This window comes from Abrus precatorius, unplaced genomic scaffold, assembly GCF_003935025.1.
Source record: "Abrus precatorius isolate BTA unplaced genomic scaffold, Abrus_2018 Scaffold10, whole genome shotgun sequence".
NCBI classification, from domain to species: domain Eukaryota; kingdom Viridiplantae; phylum Streptophyta; class Magnoliopsida; order Fabales; family Fabaceae; genus Abrus; species Abrus precatorius.
In genome coordinates this window covers 26,169,932-26,191,687 of record NW_020874292.1, presented here as the reverse complement: position 1 = coordinate 26,191,687, position 21,756 = coordinate 26,169,932, and the positions used below count along the sequence as shown (strand labels likewise).

Genomic DNA, 21,756 nt, shown 5'->3' with positions numbered 1-21,756 from the left:
TGAGAGTCCAGTTAAAGGAAAATTTAGATTTTACCAAATACGAGATGCACGGGATGCGCAATGCATAGTGGCTAGAAAACTCTTGGAAAATATTATTTCTATTTATCTGTTTAGAGAAAAACTATTTTTATTTATTTTTGTGTAAAAATCCAAGATAATATTAATTATTATTTTTACACTTAATTTTTATATAAATTATTTATTTATATCATTTAGCTAATTTAAAATAAAAACAAATTAATGAGTTTAATAATTAATTCTAATAAAATGATTAAAATTTTTAGTCTGTATAATTTCTTTTCTTTTTCAACAAATAAAAAAAGTAGTAGTATACAAATAAAATGTTAGTATCGACACACTTTTGCTTTACATTCTCTATCAAGTGGATTCTATCAAATGATATGGGTCTTATCTCATACTTAATGAGTCATACATGAGTTATATCTAATGAAAAAGGTAACTGTTATTGATATTTTTCTTATTATATAAAAGATATTAAGAAAATTTTTAATACATTATTTATTATTTGTTGAATTTTATTAAGAATTACAAAATTAAGAGTTGAGCTCGTTATAAAAATCACGTGATTTTTTCGTGACAAATACTAATTGGAGTCCTGGATAAAAAAAATATTATCAATATACTCTTATCAAGAGTTTAAATAAAATCTTTTTTTGATAAAAAATATGAATAATATAAAATGATAATTTAATTAACTTTATCTCATCTCAGTCCATTTACAATTAAAAAAATTCAAACATAACATATAGCCTCATACAAAATACAAAGGCATCCAAAAACAATATCTGCACCACAACTTGTGGGGATTAAATTCAAGAATACAACGCCGTATCCATCTTCGCTTCCCTTCACTGTAAAATTTTCATACCACCCGAAGCTCTAACTCTTCCAAATTCAATTTGCTAACTTCCAATTCTAGGGTCATATCCTTCTCTAAATAGGCAGCTATTGTAAAATCCATTGAGCTCGTGTGAGGAAAAGATTTGGACATCAATATTACAAGAAAATAAGGATTCTATCTATAATATAAAAGAGAACTGCCATTCCCTCGTGAGGTTTAACAATAAAGATTTATGGGAGCTAAAGACTAACCTAATACTTTGTTTAATGATTTATCGTTTCATTATTTATTCTTTTTTCTTGTTTAGCATTTCGTTGTGAATATATGCGTTAGAGTTAAGAGCAAAATGAAATATGACTCTACAGCTAGGGGAATTTAAAAATATTTTAATAAGAATAAATTTTCCCAATAAATATTCATTATAATTCTCATTTAGTAGCAGTTGAATTTGGATATCGGTCGTCAGTCCGTGACTGACTTAAGAGTGGATTACTCGAACAATGGCCCCCGGGGGAGGGGGGGGTGGGTGGGTTTGTGCCGCAGCACCCGTGCATTTTCATTCGAGTTGAACGTTGCTCCGGCGGTGAATACCGTGGATGAAGAAGAAAAATGAGAAAATGCTATGGTCAAGTTAGAATGAGGAGTTTCATATGTAACTCTCTGTTATGCTGAAACAAGACCCACGTAGCCGCCAAGCAAAGCCAAAACAGATGATATAAGATATGCACCTAATACAATATTTGGTTCTCTGAACCCACGTAATTGGAGGTGATAATGAAATGGAGGAATTCTCAAAAGGCGCCATCCTGCTCCCTTAAAGCCCTTAGTTATCTTTAAGTACAATACCTGATATACAGAAAAGAAAGCAATAAGCTATTAAAATAAGAACATGAGAAATGACGCTAGTTTAGACCACATCTGAAATGAAAAGCGAACAACTTTAAACTATGCCCGGTATATAACTGAAGTATACAATCCTTATATTCGGATGGCATTGAACCTTAATACCTTATTAACAGTTGAGCATAGACCATAAGCGATATGAGGGGAAAAAAGCAATTTAAATTTGAACTTAGCTAAATGGTACAATACAATCAAAATAGAAAATATTGAACCTAGTAACAGCTCTCAGCACCCTAATGATTACAAATTTTTGTGTCTTCCCCTTCTCACTCTTTACCAATAACGACAGACCATAAGTAAATTTGAACTCAATGCCAGGTGATGTATTATTGATGGTGCCAATCTCACAGCAGAGTCAGTGTCACTTACACTTGAAATGTGGATGAGCATAAAGATAATTTGGAAGCAAATAACAGGAATGAATGCCTTTGAGCATACTTAACATATTTTACACATAAAAGGAAAGTTCAGACCAATGTACAGAAGCATTCATTAGGAGCATGGGACGAACCAGAATGATAGCTGATAATGACTCAACCATGAAAATTCCAGAAGAAATGAGTAGGGGGAAGAACATTCCAGTACATGCAGCCATTGCAGCTAATGCACCACCAAGTGCCAAAGATCCTATATTACCCATTAATATAGATGCTTTGTATCTGTTGTATAGAAGAAATCCAACACAAGATCCAGCCATTGAAGCTCCAAATATAGCAAGATCTGGTTTGGCATATTTACAAATCAATAACAAATATAATAAACAAAATCTACGTTAAAATTAAAATTCATTCTAAATGGCACTAAAATTGACCCTTTTAGTTCATGATACAGAAAGATAGTTGGCAAGGCAACATTGCTCAGTCCTAAAGAAAACTAAGATTTCCCCTCCAGTGACAACAGGCATGCAGTAGCACCAAAACGTGAAATATAACCAAAATATATTTAGATCCAGATTGCCATGAGAGATAATGATACAGGTACAATAGAACAGAAGGAAAAAAAGACATTTTTAATTATGACATTATTGTCATTTTAGAAAGCTAAAGATGAAGTATGGAGAACCTAGACACAAAACAATGAATAAGGATGCAGATCCTCTAGAGCTCTTTAACTGCACCATGTGCAGTTTGTAGTCTTACAGTTGATAATTTTCCAGCCAAAATTTAACATTTTGATATAAAAATATATTATTTTAAGGAACATTTTGATATAAAAATATATTATTTTAAGGGATCAGATTCATGCAGGTTAAAAAGAACTATGCAGGGAATCCTGATCTGTGAATTAAGTTCTCAAGCGGACAAACTTTATCAGGTCATATACTCTTCCTCACCGTATCAGCATGCTCAAGTGAAAGGCTGCTGCTAGGCAACAGTAAGATATCCAAAATTTTAATATTTAATCTGTGCATGCTCTTTTTTCCCCCCAATTCTTTTCATTGATTATAGATTGAACATGAAATGAATGATTAAAAAAGGAACATCTGACCTAAAGATATTTGGTTTCAAAGTCCATAGTTGACTTAAAAAAGATGCTACTAACCAGAACATATTGGAAGCACAGCTATTGACATTCCAATAAATGCCAATGCGGCAGTACCTCCAGCTAGTCCATCAAGGGCATCAACTAATTTAAGGCCATGTCCCATGGAAACAAAACAAAATGAAGTCAAGAGTTGGTAATATCGTCCCAAGTACACAAGGCCCAGTGGTAGTGGAATCAACATCTTCCTGCATATAAGAAAATGAGAGGAAGGAGGAGGCGTGAATAATTTGTTACTGGATCAATCAAACAGACATCCTGACAAATAAACATACAAAACGAGAAGTCTCACTTACAGGCATTGTCATCTACATTATACAATTTAATGGATTATATACAAAAAAATTTCTTACAAGACTTTGAATTTTTTAGTTTTACAATTTTAGAGTAGTTCTATGTCAAGCAATGGTCGACCTACGAATAAAAATGGGGGTTGGGGTGTTGTGCATCCAAAGTAAAAAAAAAATGCTTATATATGCACCGGCTTCTGAAAAATTTAAAGCAAACTAGAACCTAAAAATATTTCTAGTTCCACTCCTGATGCCATGTAACATTTTCAGCAAAACCAATGGATTAGGGGATAGTCAAACAAAAAGTAGAAAACATCAGAGTCACAAACATCAGCATGATAAAAACCTTCCTCTTTTCCCTTTTGGGTAGCAGTGTAGCACCACCAAGCACATGGGAGTATTTTATGAATTATCACACAAAAGGTGAAAAATACAAATTAGAATAAAAATACATTAACAGTTAAATAAATAGGTTAGTATTAACCAAAAAGAAAAACAAGTAGGTCAAAACATTGAACCAAAGGCAAAATACTAAAAAATGGAAACATTAAATTATATAAATTAAATAATTTGTTTTAGGTCACCCAACACTTTATCAATACATAATAAATATGCAATTTAGGTATAGTAATTAATGAGTTAACAATCTACTTATTAAATCTATATTTGATTTCAACTCTTTCCTTAATAATTTGGAAATTTTGGAAACCAAAGATAAAATATGAAATTTGAATTTTTTATGTCTGAAAATTCAGATATTACATTATTTTCACATACTGAACTGAAGTCTTAGCTCTCAAATTGTGAGTCAACAGAGTATGAAGAGAATGGAGACCAACTTGTTCCCCAAACTTGAACCATGTTTGACATTTTTCAGTTGCATGAGTAAAACCAAATGAAGGCTGTACAATTTCAAAATTCAATATCACCAAAGCACAAACATGCCAGATAGGATTAAGACCTATTGAATGTATTTTACTTAAAGCAAAAGGAAAATCTTCATATTATTTTTAAATTACTGGTTTCATTCAAGCAAAGAAGGGGCAAAAAGTTATGTCTGCAACTGCCTGTGAAATGCATTTATGAGAACAGATATGTGAGTTACCATCAGAAAAATGCTGATCAGATTAGTTACAAGAAGGTATACATGCCATAGGGTGAAGATATACTGGTGATGTCCAACCAAAATGAAAACCACGTTCCAACAGCTACCTGTGTGTTATAAAAAAATGCATATTTAATAAGAAGAAATAACATAGCTGCAAGTGTTAGTTTAGACACAAACCCTATTTTAGTCAACTTTTCATTTTCAACTTAGTCCCTCACAGATCAATTTTTGCAATCTGATGTCTCACTCATGAAAATGTGTAGGTAGATTTTGATTGCAGAAGCATAAACCTGAGGTGAATTTGTAAGAGACAAATTACAACAACAATAACAAAGCCTTGTCCCACTATGTAAGATCGGCTATGTGGATCACATAACACCATAGACTGAACCAGTGAGGGATTAGATTGTAACAAAACTGATTCACGAGGGACTAAACTAAATGAAGAGAAAAATATCAGCGAGGGACCAATATAGGATTTTTTTAGGTTCTTGAAAATCAATAAATCAATTAAGTATAATAAAACTCCAAAAACAATGCTTTTAATAAAAAACAAATAAAGCAGTCACCTCCAAAAGAACTTCTGCCAATGCAGGCAAACCTCTCCAATGATTCTTGGTGAGGCTTAATATATCACCAAGTAAACCAACTGCAGCAAATGCAATAGTTACTCCAGCTGCCCCAGACACTTCTATAGATGAGGAACCGGCAATGACATGAGCAACAGTTATACCAATAGGTATAAAAAACAAACCACCCAATGTGGGTGTCCTCTTTTTCAGGCTATGTCTAACAGGCACCCGTTGCTTGATTAAATGGATAATTTTAAAACGACGAAAAATTGGAACACAAACATAGCCAGCAAAAGAAACCAAAATGGCTGATATGAGAAATGGGCAGGTCAAGTAAAACGGTGATAAGGGAAGTCTGACAATTTTCCATGCACACCAATCCACATACAAAAGCAGTAATGTCAAGACAATTATAAGCCCCACAGTGATGAAAATGCCAAGTTTGATCCTGTAAATACATTAAAACCTGACCTGGGTTACCATAGCATCAGACATATGGAAGGATTTAAGTAATAATGACAGAAAAGGCTATCAAGCATTCAGTTACCAAGTAAACTAAATGCATTTCCAGCTCAGGCAAAAACCTCAAATGAAATCTTATGTTCATTTAGGTCCCACCTTTGATGATTATTAACCTTTGAATCTTCATCTTTGTTGTGCTTTTGTACCGCTCCGTAATTATTATTTACTAATTTTATGATTACAATAATATTGATCATGCAGAAGTAGACTATGATCACACCAAATTTCTAGAAACCAGGATATGCTATAGAATAATAGTTTCAATAATGAAATATTCAGATTGACAAATATTCAAAACAAAAACCATTAGCACAAGTTTCTACATACTTGCCTATGTTTCTTATGTCCCCTCCCAAGGGTTGCAAACCGATGAGCAGCAACTGTCAGAGAACCATTATCTGATGCAGAAACAGAAGGCAAATCAACATCATTCACCGGAGTCAAAAAAACTTCACCATCACTGTCTTCCCCGTCGCTGGAAGAGAACACGTATGCAGGAGAAGCCTCATCAGCATTCCAATCATCAAGAATCGGCATATCAAATGAATCCTGTAAAAGATAATAAATGTCATGACACCGAATCAGCATAGACAAATCACAGTCGATGGCAAGGAATTACTAACTAGAGCCATAAAGTGACTCATTAAGTTAAATTCCGGATACAATCCCTGAAAATGTATGTATGCATGTGAAAATGTAAAAATTATTACATCAGTTCCTCAAAAATCACTAGTCAAAGTATCAAGAGCACTCGTTCACCTCTAACCAAATTCTCAACGTAGTTAGCATTTATCGTTGATACGTTTCTCCAGACGATCGAAAATAACTGTCTCAAACTCAAAATTAGAAACTAAGAGATTATGGTTTCAGGACATCAAGCATCTCCAGTGAGTTTTACACAGAATCGCAAGAGTAAAGCCACGGTCAAACTAAAATAAAATAAAATAAATTTCCAGAGAAGCAAGAACGAACATCGTCGAAGGCTCTCGTAGAAACAACATCACGTCGAATGCAGCAGTTATATTGATGAATAATCAACGGACGTAACTGCAGAAAGTTGAAGAAGGCTTAAACGATAAAAAAATTACACGATTCACTAAGGATAAAGCTAATAACAGTATTAATATTAATATTGAATAAAATTGAGATCAGCGAAAGAGTACCTTTAGAGTGACGCAATCGAAGTGGGAAGGGGAAGAGTAATGGACGGCTGATGATGATCGAGGGAGAGAGAGGCGTTTGCGAGAGTGATGGAGAGGGAAAGAGAGATGGTGGTGGTGATTGAGTATGAGAGAATGAGAAGGCATGGATGCGATGCGAGAGAGAGAAAGAGAGTTGAAGGGGAAGTAGATCTGAGGAGAGAGTGAAGAGAATGGAATGAACGGCAGATGAGAATATTCCATGCCAGGGAAGGGAAAGAAGCACATTATATAAAGAGGAAGGGAAATTGTCAAATGGCTGTACTTCGAAATAATCGCGTTGCCGAAACCGTTTGCTCAGTGGCGTCATCAGATTTGCCAATCGCCACGTGGACCGTCACCAAACGTGCTTCCGATGCTAGCCAAGCATACAAGAAGTAATTCGTACAAGGAAACCGGTTGCTATACAGTCACCCACGACAGTTACCAAGGAAAGAAAGCAAGGGAAATGTAAATTATGATGCATTTTATTATTAAAAGAAAATAAAATGAAAGAGATAAAGATATTATTTCACCAAAAGGGATATAAAGATACTATTAATATCAATATATAGTAATACCAACTCTTTCTGTAAAGCTAATTGTAATTGCCATATACCAAATAATCAAAAGTGGTTCCAGAAGGGGCTGTTTTTCGCTGGAGTTGGGCTTTTCAATGTGATGTACGTTCTAGTACTGCTCTACTTTGAACAACTTTGATCAGTAGACGACGGGTCTAATACATGTTCCATCACGTAGAATATCATTTACATTTGTCCACAATTCTTTTATTCTTGGTAATTTTGCTATCGATCTGTTTAGCTGCTGATGCTGTGTGGCTGAGCTAGCTGGTAGAGGCGGGTATAACTTGCTTTTCAAGTTCTGATTTTTGGCTTTTAGAGACCTCAAGGGGCCAATTCATGATAAATTTATTTATTGACTTTGTTTAACAAGTTTGAAATTTCACACATTCATATCACCTTGTTTTCATATAGTAGATCCTCGATATGAAAGGATAACTGCTTATCCAGTGATATTTTAAATCTGAAATCCTTTTCGGGAAAAAATTTACAAATAGAACAAAAATTGACAGAAGGCATAAAAATAGGCAGTTCATTATGCAGAAAACCACGACAAATTTGATCACACATTTTTGTTCTTTGTTCAAGTGTTTGGAAGGCAATGTAACGCATGAAATCTTTAAGGTAAAAAACAAAGAGGAAGTTACAGATAAAAGAAAGAAACGCTACTACTTTATCATCGAATCTTCAAAAAATGGAAATTAAACAAACTTCTTTTATTGGTGGTTATTACAGATAAAATCTAGAAATTTGAGATTGAGTTCGGGAAGCTCATTATCCGCCACTGTCCCATTTATTGACTTGAAAAACTATGATAATATCCTCCTTTATCTCATTCTCCTGAACCATTTTCTTACTCAAAACACGTCTTAACGACAGACCCGTCCAACCCTATGTTAACTAATAAGTTTCATGTAATTCCACTCCCACTGTTTCAACGACAGCAAGACCATTATAATGTTAACCTAGAAAACACCATAACATGTTTACTTTCACATTAAACCCCTGAATCTAACTTTATGTAGTTAAAACTTTGACGTTTAAAAGTGATTTGTGGACATTCCAAACATGCAGTTCAATATCAAACACATACCTTCATCCCCATTAACAAATTTCTCCATAGGATTTTGTTACACAGATTCCTCGTAAGGTGAGGATTACCACCACAAAACAATTTCATCTTTCCCAGCCTAATAATCTGAAAATGGGCACGTGCTTGACCCCCCCCAACACCCGCTTCCAAAGATTGAGCCACAATTTAGCAGTGCAGCAAACCCTTGAACGTTGACTCAAGGGAACACGCAAAGGGACCCAAGTTAAAACTAGTACATCACTGAAACATCTGACAACATACATTTAAACACAATGCCTTATGGGTGACGTCAAATCTTGCTAATTTGAACCAGGGACGGGAGGTCGACCTCGTCCAATTGCAAAGCCACGTGTCCCATCTGGCATTTTTGGTCCAGGAGGCGGCTTTGATGCTTCGGCAGCATGAGCGGATGATGTACTTCCGTGGCCTGGAACAATGCAACAGGTTATCAAAAGAATTCAAAATCATAAAAATAAAAAAGTAATCAAATAGAACTGCTAATATATAACGATACCCATTCCATTTGCAGCACGATATTTATGTTTTCTTGGTCTTCCTTGATTTCTATACCTCTGCCCACCTTTATCCTTAGACAAATGCTCCCCATCCTGTAACAAAAGGAAAGCAGCACAGGCAAATGTAAGCAGCACCAAATTAACAATAATAATCCAACAGAAGGACAGCAGCCCTTATACAGGTCATCTACAGTTTCAAAAGAAACTGCAAGGTGAGCGCAGTTGTGAATCCCACTTTTACAATTAAGTAATTTAATTTTAAAATATTAATTTATCATGTAATAAAATAAAAAAGAATAAATGAGATCCATTCATTTCCACTAGCAACTCAAGAGGACTGGAATCTACAACCATGAGGTTAGGCATAAGAGACATCAAGACTATGGGGACTTTTACTTTTCGTAATATTGAAAATGGTACAGCACTGCTCTCCTTTGAACTGCTAAGTGCTAACAACGACTTCTAGATATTTAGCACATGCTTGGCTATGAGAAATAGTAGGATCTGTCTGGTTTGAGAAAGTGATTACTATTTTGATTTTTGTTTTTATAAATATTCACAACGCCACTTGGTATTCAGCTTATCTTAAGTGTTTCCTACACTAATATTTGAAAATAGAAAAAGTGATATGACATTTTTGTTATTTTTTGTGAAAACAGAAAATGTTTTCTCAAACCAAACAAGCTCATAATTTCCCACATAAGAAAATATAAAATAACATGTATTTATCATTCAAAGGCAAGGAACCAATACTTATGGCCAAGATAGTCAAAGTCAAGATCTTACCTAGGATCGGAAAAATTAAGGAGACACATAAATCGTGTAATCATAACACAGATTGTAAAATCCTACTTAAAATACAAAATGATTTTGAATTTATATATATGCATAAAAATTAATAAAAATAACACAAAAGAACCTTAAATTACTAAGTCACAACAATTCCAAATTCAGAACCCCCACTGGCAGCATTATCCTAGCTGCTTCCAACTCTAGCAGCACCTGAACTCCCATTACCCTCTGTAGCAGCTTCTTTCCCACTAAAAGACTTTTGTAAATAACTAATTAGATTAAAAAAGTGTAACTTAGCAGAGATCAGAAACTTGAATCCAGGGTCTCAAATAGTGTAGCAACTGAGCTAAATCAAGGAGTAGTTGAACCGACAAGAAAATGAACCAAGAGTTCAACCTACAAGCAAAAGAACTGAAGGGAATAGGGTCAAACCCAGCAGTAGAAAAACCAAGGGGTTTAGAACTTTTGTGTGCATGAGAGAAAAAAAAAAGGTGAAGAAAAGTGCCAAAATGAATGAGTTAAAGTCTTCAATCTAATGGGCCAATGAAAATTGGTTCAAATTTGTTGGTTTTTTCCAAAAGAAATGAGTTCAAGCAACATCGGAAAAATCGTTCATTCCTATTATCTTATGATTCTACCGATCCTAGGAAAACGAGTCAGAGAGTGTGATTGGGATTGCTGAGGTATGAGAAATCGTAAAATTGTACGATCTTACGTGTAAAATTGCGATTTTAACTACCATGCTTATGGCTTTGAGTTACTGACAGATATGTTATAGGAAGCTGCTAATGGTGAAAAACAAAATGCAATACACACCTCTTCCTCATGTGTATCTTCATGATGCTCATTTGAGCCATGATTATCTTCATCTCCTGTTTGTTCAGATACATGGCTTGAGCTATGCTTCTCAGAATTAGATCCTTTCCAAGCTTGTTTTTTGTGTCCATACTTCCCCTATCATAAAGTTACAATCAATGCCTTTTACAGTTTGTCAAATGAAAAAAGAAAACTGAACTAACCACTCGCTTGAGAAGCTTAACCCGCATGCCATTTCTCCAGTCTTGTTCATTATTTAACATAGTCACCTAAGCCGGCATTGAAATAAGACTCAGTTAATCATCCAGCCAATAAAAGTCCCAATCATAATATGAAACTACTTAAACCGAAACTCACAGCTTTCTCAGCAGCCTCGATAGTCTCATATTCCACAAGAGCATGTAACTATACAAATGAAATGGACAACAACGTAAGTGCATACAAAATTAAATGCAACAAAGGCACAAATGGCAGAGAAGAATATAGCATATAGAAGTTAACACTGAAAAGCTGATATCTTCTCATGGATAGCATACAAAAGATAGTTATCTTATATCTAAAAACCATTTTAAATGAAGTCTGGAAAAGCTGAAAAATTAGCCCAAGAAGAATAGCTCTAAAATGCAACCACACAAATTGAAACTTTGATCAGTCTGCACGCCTGCCCATGTGACAGCAGGGTTGATGTTATTGGGGAAAGTATAAAAAGAATAATTTTATAAAACTAAATCAAGGAGGATGGTGAATGACACTCTGTAAATAAAACCCAAGCAGCAGCACAATTTGTTTGCCACATTCAATCAAGCACCAAAACTGTTATCCAACTGAACCAGGGAAAAGTAAATACATGAATAAGCTGTAAGAAACAACCCTTGGCTATTATTGAGAAGTATTATATACAAAGTGGACATTTACTTATTTTCAGAAAAAAAGAATCATGCCACAGGAAGTTTCCAAAGTAATCACCAAAGTGACTCTGAACTCTGAAGATGACACAGTAATGGAGTTAATTATCATGTTCATGAGCAACAAGGAAAAGGGATTTTCTTTTCTCGTGTTTTTTAAAGGAGAAGGTTGGGCTTGACAGATGCAATTGTTGCAGACTAATATGCATCATCCGAGAATACAGTTTTTTACTTGGTACCCTAGCTGGACCTAAATATCAATGAAACCAATAAAGCATGTAATCATTTCCATACTACAAAACAAGAGTTTTTAGAAGAGAAAAAAATATAAAATGCAGTCACATTATAATTTATTCCTGAGACAGTCAAAACCTCTAAATTGAAGTTAGTAAAAGCAACAATGAAATGGTGAATGTAAGAACACTATATTTAAGGTTAGCTGTTAACATAATATGGTTCTGTACCTTGCTACTAATTAACATTTCTTGCTTTATATGTTTCACAGACTCTGCAGTAGAACGTGGGTTGTTAATGGTTATCCTCTTTATACTGCATATTATAAGACATTTTAACACCATTACGGATCTGGAAGCATGAATATACCATCTTTGATGAGACTTTAAACACAAGCATAAAGTTAAGGAAGAAATCATACTTTCCAGCTTCATGAAATATTTGTTGGATGTTCTCCTTTGAATGGTCCTCCGGCAAATTCTCTACCAAAACAGTGTATAACTAGAGTCCAAGAATAAGATACAGGATAACAAAGAACAAAGCAAAAAAAGCAGCATCCTCCTTGAATTAAGTACCTTGTGATCTCTATTTTCATTAAAACGAAATGGATTGAGTCGCTTGACCCTTTTCCCATCACCACTAACAACCTGCAGTCCCCATTAGAGAATTATTTTTCCTTTGGAATTTAAGAGTAGATTGCAATGTAGTTCATGTTGACAAAACAAGGAAGAATCGTACAAGTAGTGAAGACTCCTTCAGAGCAGTAACAATAAATGAATGGTCTCGTGTGAGCTTCTTCATTTTTCTAAAAGAAGCAATTACTGATATAGGAACTGCATAAACAGTGTAAGTAGGAATTACATGATTGGATACATTAGCATGAGGCCATGGACAAATAATAATTGATAATTATACAAAATAGTATGGAACTAGGATTATCTGAGTTATAGCAATAAAAAAGAGCAAATACAGCAATCGATGCTTCATTATTTATCTGAAAGGATTATAATTGAAGACGTATAATGCATGCAGAACTGCAGGGGTATGCGCACTACTTTGTTAAATGATTTGTAGATTAAATAATAACAATTCTCATTTGACCAAATTTAAGAAAGGTTTTTGTATAACTTAGTAATGAATTAAAGATTCTTTTAGGAAAAGTACTAATAATTAGTATTACTTTATTATAAGGCAGTGCTACAATCGGTGCTCCTTTCAATTTAAATCACTAATCAGTAATCACCTTTTCTTTAGTGAACTTTAATAGATCACACTTTAAAAAACATTTGGAAATAAAGAAACATAAAAAAAAAGCCCACAAGTATGCCTTTTTTCTTCCTATAATTTACAGAAATGAGGAAATATGACCATCCGTGAACCTCCAGTACTATAATTGAAGAACTCTAAGTGTAAAACAAAAGTAATTTAAGTGTACATATGTAATGAGTCAACAAAAATGAAAGTTTAAACAACCATCACTCTGCCAATTCAACTAAGTTATCCTTCATGAATTCATGAATATTTGAGAAAATTCCAAAGCAAGACACTTCAGAAAGAAGATCCAATGCTTAACTTCCCTTAGGAACACCTACACAACGTATATTATACATAGCCCATATTATTCCACATTTTATACTAACATATTCAGCTTTGCAACAAATTAAAATTTTTAACCATCGAGAAAAATCCAAAATGGATATGTGTATTATATTATATATTCCAGAAACAACTAACATCACAATACACAATACTTGCGAACAAGTCAGTAAATAAATAAATTATAGATCAATATTTGAAAATGCATAAGCTAAAATCAGGTTAAACCACGATACTTAGAAGACTTTTCCCTTACCAAACCCTTCCTTGTTCCTCTTGATAAAACCAAACAGATACTTATCAGTTGGCAGATTTTCATCGCTGAAATAATACTCAACCTGCAAAATCAATACAAACAATCCACTAAGCTATATCAAGAAAATCAGCCAATAACTTAGAGCAAAGCTAAATATAAGAATAAAATACATCCAAACAGAAAAACCTAGTAAATGCGAAAACACGATTCTAGGTTTTCAATTTAATCTATCAAATTAAAAAAGCAGCAAACAATACAGCAACAATTTTCACTCTATATTTCTTATCTTTCCCTTGTTCATCCCTTCGGTCGCCTCAACGTTACAAGTGAGTATCACCGAACGCCAAATAAACAGAAACAACCAAATAGGTTGAGAATAGTTGAAAGCGAGGACAGGGATTCCACCTGCTTTATGATCTTGAGCTTAAGATCATCCAAGGAGACACCGGCAACGGCGGCGTGATCGCGGTCGTGGTCCTCGTCATGGTGGTCATGCTCACGCTCATGCTCGTGATCCTGATCGTGTTCGTGTTCATGCTCAAGCTCATGCTCGTGATCGTGGTCTTCGTCTGAAATCAGAGGGTGAATTTCAGGTTCCGCAACATCGTCAGAGCCAACCGCGAGATCGGGAGAATCGAGCGGAGGAGGCGAGCCGGTGGTATCGCTGGCGGCGGTGGCAGAAAGGGGAACCGATTCGCCGCCTTCCATTGAGGAGTGAGGAGACTCTCCTCCGCGTTTTGTATTCGGTTCTTTCTGTCTCCACAGGGTTCCGATTTCTCAGATCGGATCCTTTTATACACGCTACGCAAGTTACGATACTACATTTCTTCGCTTCGGTCACCACCACCGAGTTCAAATCAGCGGGTTTTTCATTTCTTGTATTTTTTTTTTCACTCTTTTCTAAAAATATAATATATGTATTTTTTTTCTACTCCTATAATTCAAATGATTTTTTATACTTTCTTTAAATTAATGACTATAATTCTTTTAATATTTTAAAATGAACATTTTTAATTAAAATATTAGTTTTAATTTTATTATCTATTAATATAAAATTAATAGTTACAATTATTTTATATGTAAAAAGAATATCATATTCTCTCCATTATAAGAGGTAAAGAAGATCTTAACCTTTTTTTTCATTTCACCTCACATGAAATTGTGCATAATATATTTATTAATAAATTAAATTTGTAAGCTGTAACTGTTTCAAGAAAGTTCTGCATTATGGTTGAGTTTTATTCTTTCATTCAAGAAAATCCATACTCACGTGAGTGCATAAAAGAAGATATTATTTCGAAAAAAATAGATTAAAAACAAAAATATGTTGGGGAAAATTAAGAAAACGACTTTGAAATTACAGAAAGATTTAGCAAATGGAATAATGAATATGATATGATAAATTAAGAAAACAGATATAATATATTAGTAAATCAGAAATGTTTTAGGTTCAAACATTATCTAAATTTTGAAAAAAAAAATCATTTTAATAAAAAAATTAATATTTTTAGTAAACTAGTAACAATGCACACAAAGACCATAAAGCCTTTTGTTGTTGAAAGAATAAATAAAAAGAAAAAAAAAGTGAAAATTAAAATTTTTACTTGCTTGAATTTTCTTTTTCTTTATTTGAGGAAAAAGTTAGAGGAAAAATAAATAAATACATATACATATATATATATATATTATTAGACGGTAAACTCATTAAGATACATCTAAGTTTGTCATTTTACCTATATATATAGGTAAAATGACAAACTTAGATGTATCTTAATGAGTTTACCGTCTAATAATTAGACAGTTTTAACCATGGGTCCCATGCAATTATCTCTTTCTCCCTTATTTGTCGACAAACCAAGCGAGGGAAAAGGGCATCTTAAAATCTTCTTATCAAAATCTTTCTTGTTAAAATTCCTGCCTGGTGACTCCAAGCAAAAAAATTGGAATAACTTGTAAAAGCAATATCATAATCTTATCGCGAAAGATACTAGTAAATTTGTACAACTGATTTTGTGCAGCACCTTAATGCGAAAGCAATATTCAATCAACTTCTCACTGTAGCGAATCAATTCCACAAATGAGAATTCGAGATGTACATTAAAACCACATTCTTTGCATCAACCCTCGTACCTAGGGACAATTCCATTAGAAGTGTGATTCGATCGTCGAGTAGAATCGTGAAAGTGGGTAAACTTTGCGTATCAGAAATGCACGGGAATGACAGCCAAGACTTTCTCATTTCTCATAGCATAAACTATAAACTTAAGGCGAGTTCAAATACAACGTTGTTGACTTGGGGAATGTGACTTTACCTACAACCCAAATCCAAAATAACCTATTACGCAATTTAACAATAAATAAAGCAAGAGCAAATGAAACCCTTTAAATGAGAACCCAAACTAAACCCAAAAATCCAAGGCCAAGCCTTAATAAGCCCAACCCACGAAGCCCATTGGAGCCAGAAAACCAAACTCTGACATCATCCACGACAGGCCCACAAAGAGAACTCATATCATCACTTCTTGTATTATAGTAGACACTATAGAAGGCAATTCTAGTCCTCTCAGCCTTGGCAGTGAAATTGAGGTTAGCAGTTTGGAAGGTAGAGTTAGAATCAGGAGTGTAATGAACGTTTTGAGCCTGGTCACCAGCAAAGGCCATAACAGCAAGAGGTTCCTTGCATTTGTCATTAGCATGACCCAGTGAAAAGGTCAAGCTGTAAAGCTTGTCAGGTGCGGTCTCAACCATTTGGGATATGATCCCTTCTTTTCCCGAGAGCAACTCAATGGCCCTTCTCCCTTGTGGCACAGCATAATGATCAGAATCAATGTAACGAATGGCTCGGTTCGATTCAACTATCCAACCAGGCAATGAAGAAGTTTCTTCGTCCAAATTCGTGGGAAGCAACACACCCAATGAAGTATTCCTAAACATCCATGGTCCTTCTTCAAAATCACCATTTATTACAGCATTGTCTGCACGTCAAATGTAAATAATAAACTCACTTAATTAATTAAAATTCACTCTAGATATAGCTTTTAAAATTGAATAAAAAAAGTTTACCCACCTTTGGGCTTATCAGGAGTGAAGAGTTTCTTGATGGCAATGTTGTCAATAATGGGGCCACAAGTGGGGTCATCTTCCATGCCTGGATTCTTAAATACCAACCTAAAAGTGTCGTCATCGGCATTGAAAGAAACCGCGTAAGGGTTCCAGCCTTGGACGTTGTAGAGGGTCTGCAGGTCTATCGTCTGTGATGCAGGTGGAACCGACACGTTGAGGGACTCCAACTGGGCGCACGTGCGAGCCGCACAAAACGTGACAGAGTAAATGGAACCTTTCTCAACCGCTACTTCCTGGCTTATCTCAGCATCGTTACCGAGCCTCACTGCGTGTCTACCCTGCGGTACGATGAGGATCATCCCACCTTGTTTTTGCCCAGACTCCACCAGTTCAACGTTGCCGTTTGATTTCCAGTTCGGGATTTCGTTGGGTCCCTCTACTATCGCCTCATTAGGAAACCCATTTGATGGGGTTGCTTCAAAATCTCCATTCGCCACTAACCCTGTAACACATTTTATAGTAACCATTTTTAGTATGAAATAACTATTGTGTCCAGCAAATAAATCAAATCAACCACCTTTCACCCAAAAATCAAGATCATCCACCAAAGGGATATTCTAAATTCACATCTTTTTGTACAATTAATCAAGATCCAGTACAAAACGGATTGCAAGGAAATATGTTGGAGGCCATGAAACCTTCCATTCGTCTCATTAAATGTCATAAAGAGGCATGTCGCGTTTGATTCACCGCATTGCCATGCTGCTATCAATAATTCTAGAGTGAGGGAAAAACACTTCAGTTACAGAAGTCGTCAACTTGATATCTTATATTACGAAACGTTAAATTGAAAAATGATTTTTTTATTTAACATTTAAATTCTTTCAATAAATGATATCAAACTAGTTTTCGCATGTCAGTGGCTATGATAATTTATGAAGAGCAGTTATGGAAGTTATAATTATTGATTATAGACTCATTCCCTCCTTTTTATTTTATTTTAATAAAAGAGACGGGAGATCACCCCGTTCAAACTTTCGACCAAGTTAAATGCTTTGATATTAAGGTCACTTAAAACTTACCCGTGAAAATGAAATTATTAGTGATGAGATTGTCTCTAAGCTTTATAACAAAAATACTCTAATTCTTAGTCCTTGAGAACAACTAAACTATTCCTATCACCCACTATTCAGTTCTTTAGTCGTCTTTTAATTTCCAAAATGAGAAACTATCATATACTAAAGATGAACATGGTCGAAAAGTTAAAGAGAAATGTTAAAAAGTCAATATGCAATGATTTGGTACGTATATCTTTTTAATCATTGATCCTTTGATGCGATATTTTCTTACCATTTTGAATTTGTACAACTTATTGAATATAGTTTATAAAAAAAAATGTCCCTTCAAGTTCAACTTATCGAACATGGTTAGGTACTTCAATCTTTGGTAAAATTATTAAATTTTAAATCGGTTGGGCATTGGTACAATCCCTTCCCTTAAGCTAACAGCTGAAGCTTAGTTAAGCCAAGACAATTCTTAATTCTAACAGAAATAACAATAAAAAAAGGAAAGTTTGCATTTTCAAAAGTTTAAAACATGGGACCCAAACAAAATTCACCAAGATTAAATTTAAATCTCGAATAATCCTTCAGCACACAATCTCCGCTTTTCTTTCTAAATTTATTTTTAAAAGTTTTTTGTGTCTAGAGACATTATAAAAAAAACAAGTTGACGAAAATTTAATATTTTTTAATAAAAATTTATTATGTATAAATTCTTGTAAGTCCTTAAAACACACGAAAAGAACCTTATTAAAGTCTAAAGATTCAACCCCCCCCCCCCTTCCTGTACATGGTCAGTGTCTAAGTAAGTTAGTCAGGTGATCAAGTCCTAGTACACTTTAACTTTCTAAAACATCTTGGCATAGTTGACAAAAAGAACGTACACATTTTATTTATTCAAGTTAGTAAGTAGTGCATGTTAATTACGTTTAGACTGCAACAGAGGTGACAAAGTGAAAATTATATAAACCAACATCCAAAATAATTACTCAATAGCAACTAGTGTTTCAAGCAAGCGAAGCATAAAGTATAGCATGAATATAATTTATTTTAAGAAGATGCTGATTGTAACGAGTGTGGGGCCACATTTGCTCTATAAGGTATTTTCAACAAGTAAGAGGGCCAGCAGAATCATTGTCAAGGAGCTGTCCACAAGCAAATGTTCCAACCAAGTATCATGGTAATCTACACTCATGTTGAACTAAAATGTACCAAATATCTGCGTTGTTTTATAGTGATTACATCTTACCCGCACCATTCTTTCCTATTAAAATCTGGTCCCATCTACACATTAATGCCTTTCACAACAATAACACCAACACATCTAGAAAAGAACAATAGACTCGTAGTATATTTTAGATTACCTTATCCGAGATGGGCCTCAAGAATGTGAAAGCCCACGTTGGAACAATAAATTAAGGAACAAACTTTCAAAAGAGTCTCAATAAGTGCCAACTCGCGAAGCCGCTTAGAAGCGCACGATGGCACAAGTGGTAAGAAAAGGGAGGGATCAAAATAAGCGACGAATCAAAAACACCCTATCAAATGTACATGACAACTAGCCTAGGCACGAAGGATGAAGAATTGAAGGTAGCAAAAACGACAAAACATGATGTTGACGGGGAACAAATTGAGGTCTGGTCCAGTAGCTTATACCAGAAACCGCAGGGAGCGCGTGGGTCCTAACGCATGCTACCACTCCGCTCCCAATCCTTACAATTTGACTGAAACGAAAAAAAGCACTTTTTTCTTACTGGGCTTTCTATTATTTAACAGAGCAGGTTTGGGCATGGGAAGCGATGAGGATAGTAACCTAAAGGACAATAATAGTAAAAAGTAATAGGGGTTCTTGCGTCCTTTACGGAAAGGTCCTTGCACTTTGGTCAAGATTGGAGGGAAAAAAGCGTGTATCGGTTGGCGGGAACACTGTTAATTCGGTCATTTAGCATCCCTAGGATAACAAGAATCACAAAGGTCTTTTGCTTGGGACCCATACGCTTACTTGCTTTCTATTCTTTTGTGTATCTCTAGGCTAGTTATGGTTTTTTTCTCCTGCTGTAGTCATTCTATAAGAAAATACTACCTATTTTGATCTACATTTTTTAAGGTACTTCTTTTTTAATTTACATTGCCGGTTATTCCGTCTAATATGCCACAAGCCATTCATAATTGCAGGATGGCGATGTTTTGCGGTGCATTTTATATATCTAAATATCATATTATTATACAGTCTTGTCCCCCCCACCCCACCAACGAAAAAAAGTCATACACAATCAAGCCTTGTGATTTGTTCGTATACAGTCAATTCTAGTAATTTAAGAAGCTTAATTACATTTCTATTTCAGTTCATTACTGTGTTCATCAAACTCGTATAGCCAATTTAATGCACTTTCTTCCTGTACAACTATATAAATTTGACTTCAACTAATTTAAAGAACTGTGCAAAAACAAGTTAGAAACACTTTTTAATCGCCCTATTTCAAGCACACTTTTCTTTATTATTATAGATTAAAATTCATTAAAAAAACAAAAAAATAACTTGAGTCTTATTTATAATTTAGTATTCCTCACTCGTGCTTTTACAGATTTAAATAAATTTCGAAGATTAAAAATAGTGTATTAAAAAAATATATTCTTAATGCTCTTCATAATATTATATTTTGAATGCCTAAAATTAAAGAGTAGCAACTAAAAAAATAGCTAACATAAAAGATTAAAGTATTTTATTAAAGTTACCAGTTTATATTTTAAAATTATTTTTTCAACTATGTGTGCTTTACGCATTATATAGATTGTAACTTAGAACTAAATGATGCATTACCTTTCAAATCAATTACAGCTAGAGCTAACTTTGGTACAATTTAACTTCATTATTGATCCCATGGACTACAAGGAAAAAAAGGGAATAGGGGGGTGTCATAAAATTCAAAGCTCCCTTCACTGAATAAAAAATGAGATTAAAATAACGAATTGGTGGAGAACGAAATAACACCATGGATTGGTTAGAAAAGTGAGGAGGATCACAGAGAAAAATGCTTATAACAAAGAGGAGAGTGTTGAAAATCATGACTAGAGTTTTAGTTCCCTTCATTCAGAAGTATAACTATATAAAGTTAACAAAGACAAACAGTTTAACTATTAACTATATCAAGTTATTTAAGTTGCAAACAAGTTAAACAGAACAATTAAAACAGGAATTAACTGTTTCTAATTGTGAACTCAGTAGATAACACTCTTCTTTCTATAATTGGCATATCCTTATGCTCAGGCCCAAATCTTAAAAATAGTAGCAAAATCACCGGTAAAAGCAGCACCCAGAATTAGCCCCACCCGCACCCAGATAGCTATTTCAATCAGAGGCACCAATTACTAGCATTTCATCACCGCAACATAGTACTAGACCACACAGTGAGAAGGTAACTAAAATCCGATCAAAATCATAGAATGGTACCCAAATTGAAGCATGTAAACCAAGTAACAAATGCAAAACCAGCACTAGTAGTATCAGATCTCCGCACATAAAAAAGAGAAAACTTGAAAACAGTATCCAAACCCTATGTATTGTAAAAGAAAGGTAGAAAGAGTGGAGATTGAAGAAGAGGAACATTACCATCTTCTGCGAAGGTTGTGAGGCTCAAATGGGGTAGGATTAGAAGCATGAAAGTGGTGACCCATTTCATTATTGTGGAGCTCCGAGCCATCTGCACGCCCAGAAATATTCTCTCTCTCACTCTCTATGTGCTTATCTGATACGTGTAGTTGTACTCTGTTTTTGAGGAGCACAAAGGCAAAGAGAGTGGTGGAGTGAGTGTCCTTTTATCGGAGATTCTGAGCAGTACTATGGTCTTTTCCTGTTTAACTTAGGTT

The 21,756-nt window shown here is 34.5% G+C and overlaps 3 protein-coding genes across 5 annotated transcripts; all 3 read right to left on the bottom strand.

Moving 5' to 3' along the window:
* Positions 1-1,124: 1,124 nt before the first annotated feature.
* Positions 1,125-7,428, bottom strand: LOC113849360 (phospho-N-acetylmuramoyl-pentapeptide-transferase homolog). 2 transcript variants are annotated; one of them, XM_027479235.1, is made up of 8 exons: positions 6,963-7,428; positions 6,559-6,846; positions 6,131-6,348; positions 5,275-5,725; positions 4,745-4,809; positions 3,308-3,495; positions 2,277-2,485; positions 1,125-1,708 (listed from the first exon to the last, which is right to left on the bottom strand). In XM_027479235.1, exons 2-8 carry the CDS (start codon positions 6,586-6,588, stop codon positions 1,526-1,528), a joined length of 1,344 nt encoding a protein of 447 aa, XP_027335036.1. In that variant the 5' UTR covers positions 6,589-6,846; positions 6,963-7,428; the 3' UTR covers positions 1,125-1,525. The 2 variants fall into 2 exon arrangements, with proteins under 2 accessions (XP_027335036.1, XP_027335027.1); XM_027479226.1 differs by having other exon boundaries at positions 6,772-6,846.
* A 955-nt stretch (positions 7,429-8,383) lies between these two features.
* On the bottom strand, positions 8,384-14,564 carry LOC113869024 (la-related protein 6A). 2 transcript variants are annotated; one of them, XM_027505129.1, is made up of 11 exons: positions 14,171-14,564; positions 13,766-13,847; positions 12,652-12,746; positions 12,489-12,560; positions 12,335-12,414; positions 12,144-12,228; positions 11,132-11,179; positions 10,969-11,043; positions 10,775-10,906; positions 9,166-9,259; positions 8,384-9,078 (listed from the first exon to the last, which is right to left on the bottom strand). In XM_027505129.1, the coding sequence occupies exons 1-11, from the start codon at positions 14,471-14,473 to the stop codon at positions 8,951-8,953; spliced, it is 1,194 nt and encodes a 397-aa protein (XP_027360930.1). In that variant the 5' UTR covers positions 14,474-14,564; the 3' UTR covers positions 8,384-8,950. The 2 variants fall into 2 exon arrangements, with proteins under 2 accessions (XP_027360930.1, XP_027360921.1); XM_027505120.1 differs by having other exon boundaries at positions 10,775-10,912; positions 10,978-11,043; positions 14,171-14,559.
* Positions 14,565-15,928: 1,364 nt separating this feature from the next.
* Positions 15,929-21,756, bottom strand: LOC113852445. Its single transcript, XM_027482721.1, has 3 exons — positions 21,500-21,756; positions 16,833-17,330; positions 15,929-16,740 (listed from the first exon to the last, which is right to left on the bottom strand). Exons 1-3 carry the CDS (start codon positions 21,588-21,590, stop codon positions 16,148-16,150), a joined length of 1,182 nt encoding a protein of 393 aa, XP_027338522.1. The 5' UTR covers positions 21,591-21,756; the 3' UTR covers positions 15,929-16,147.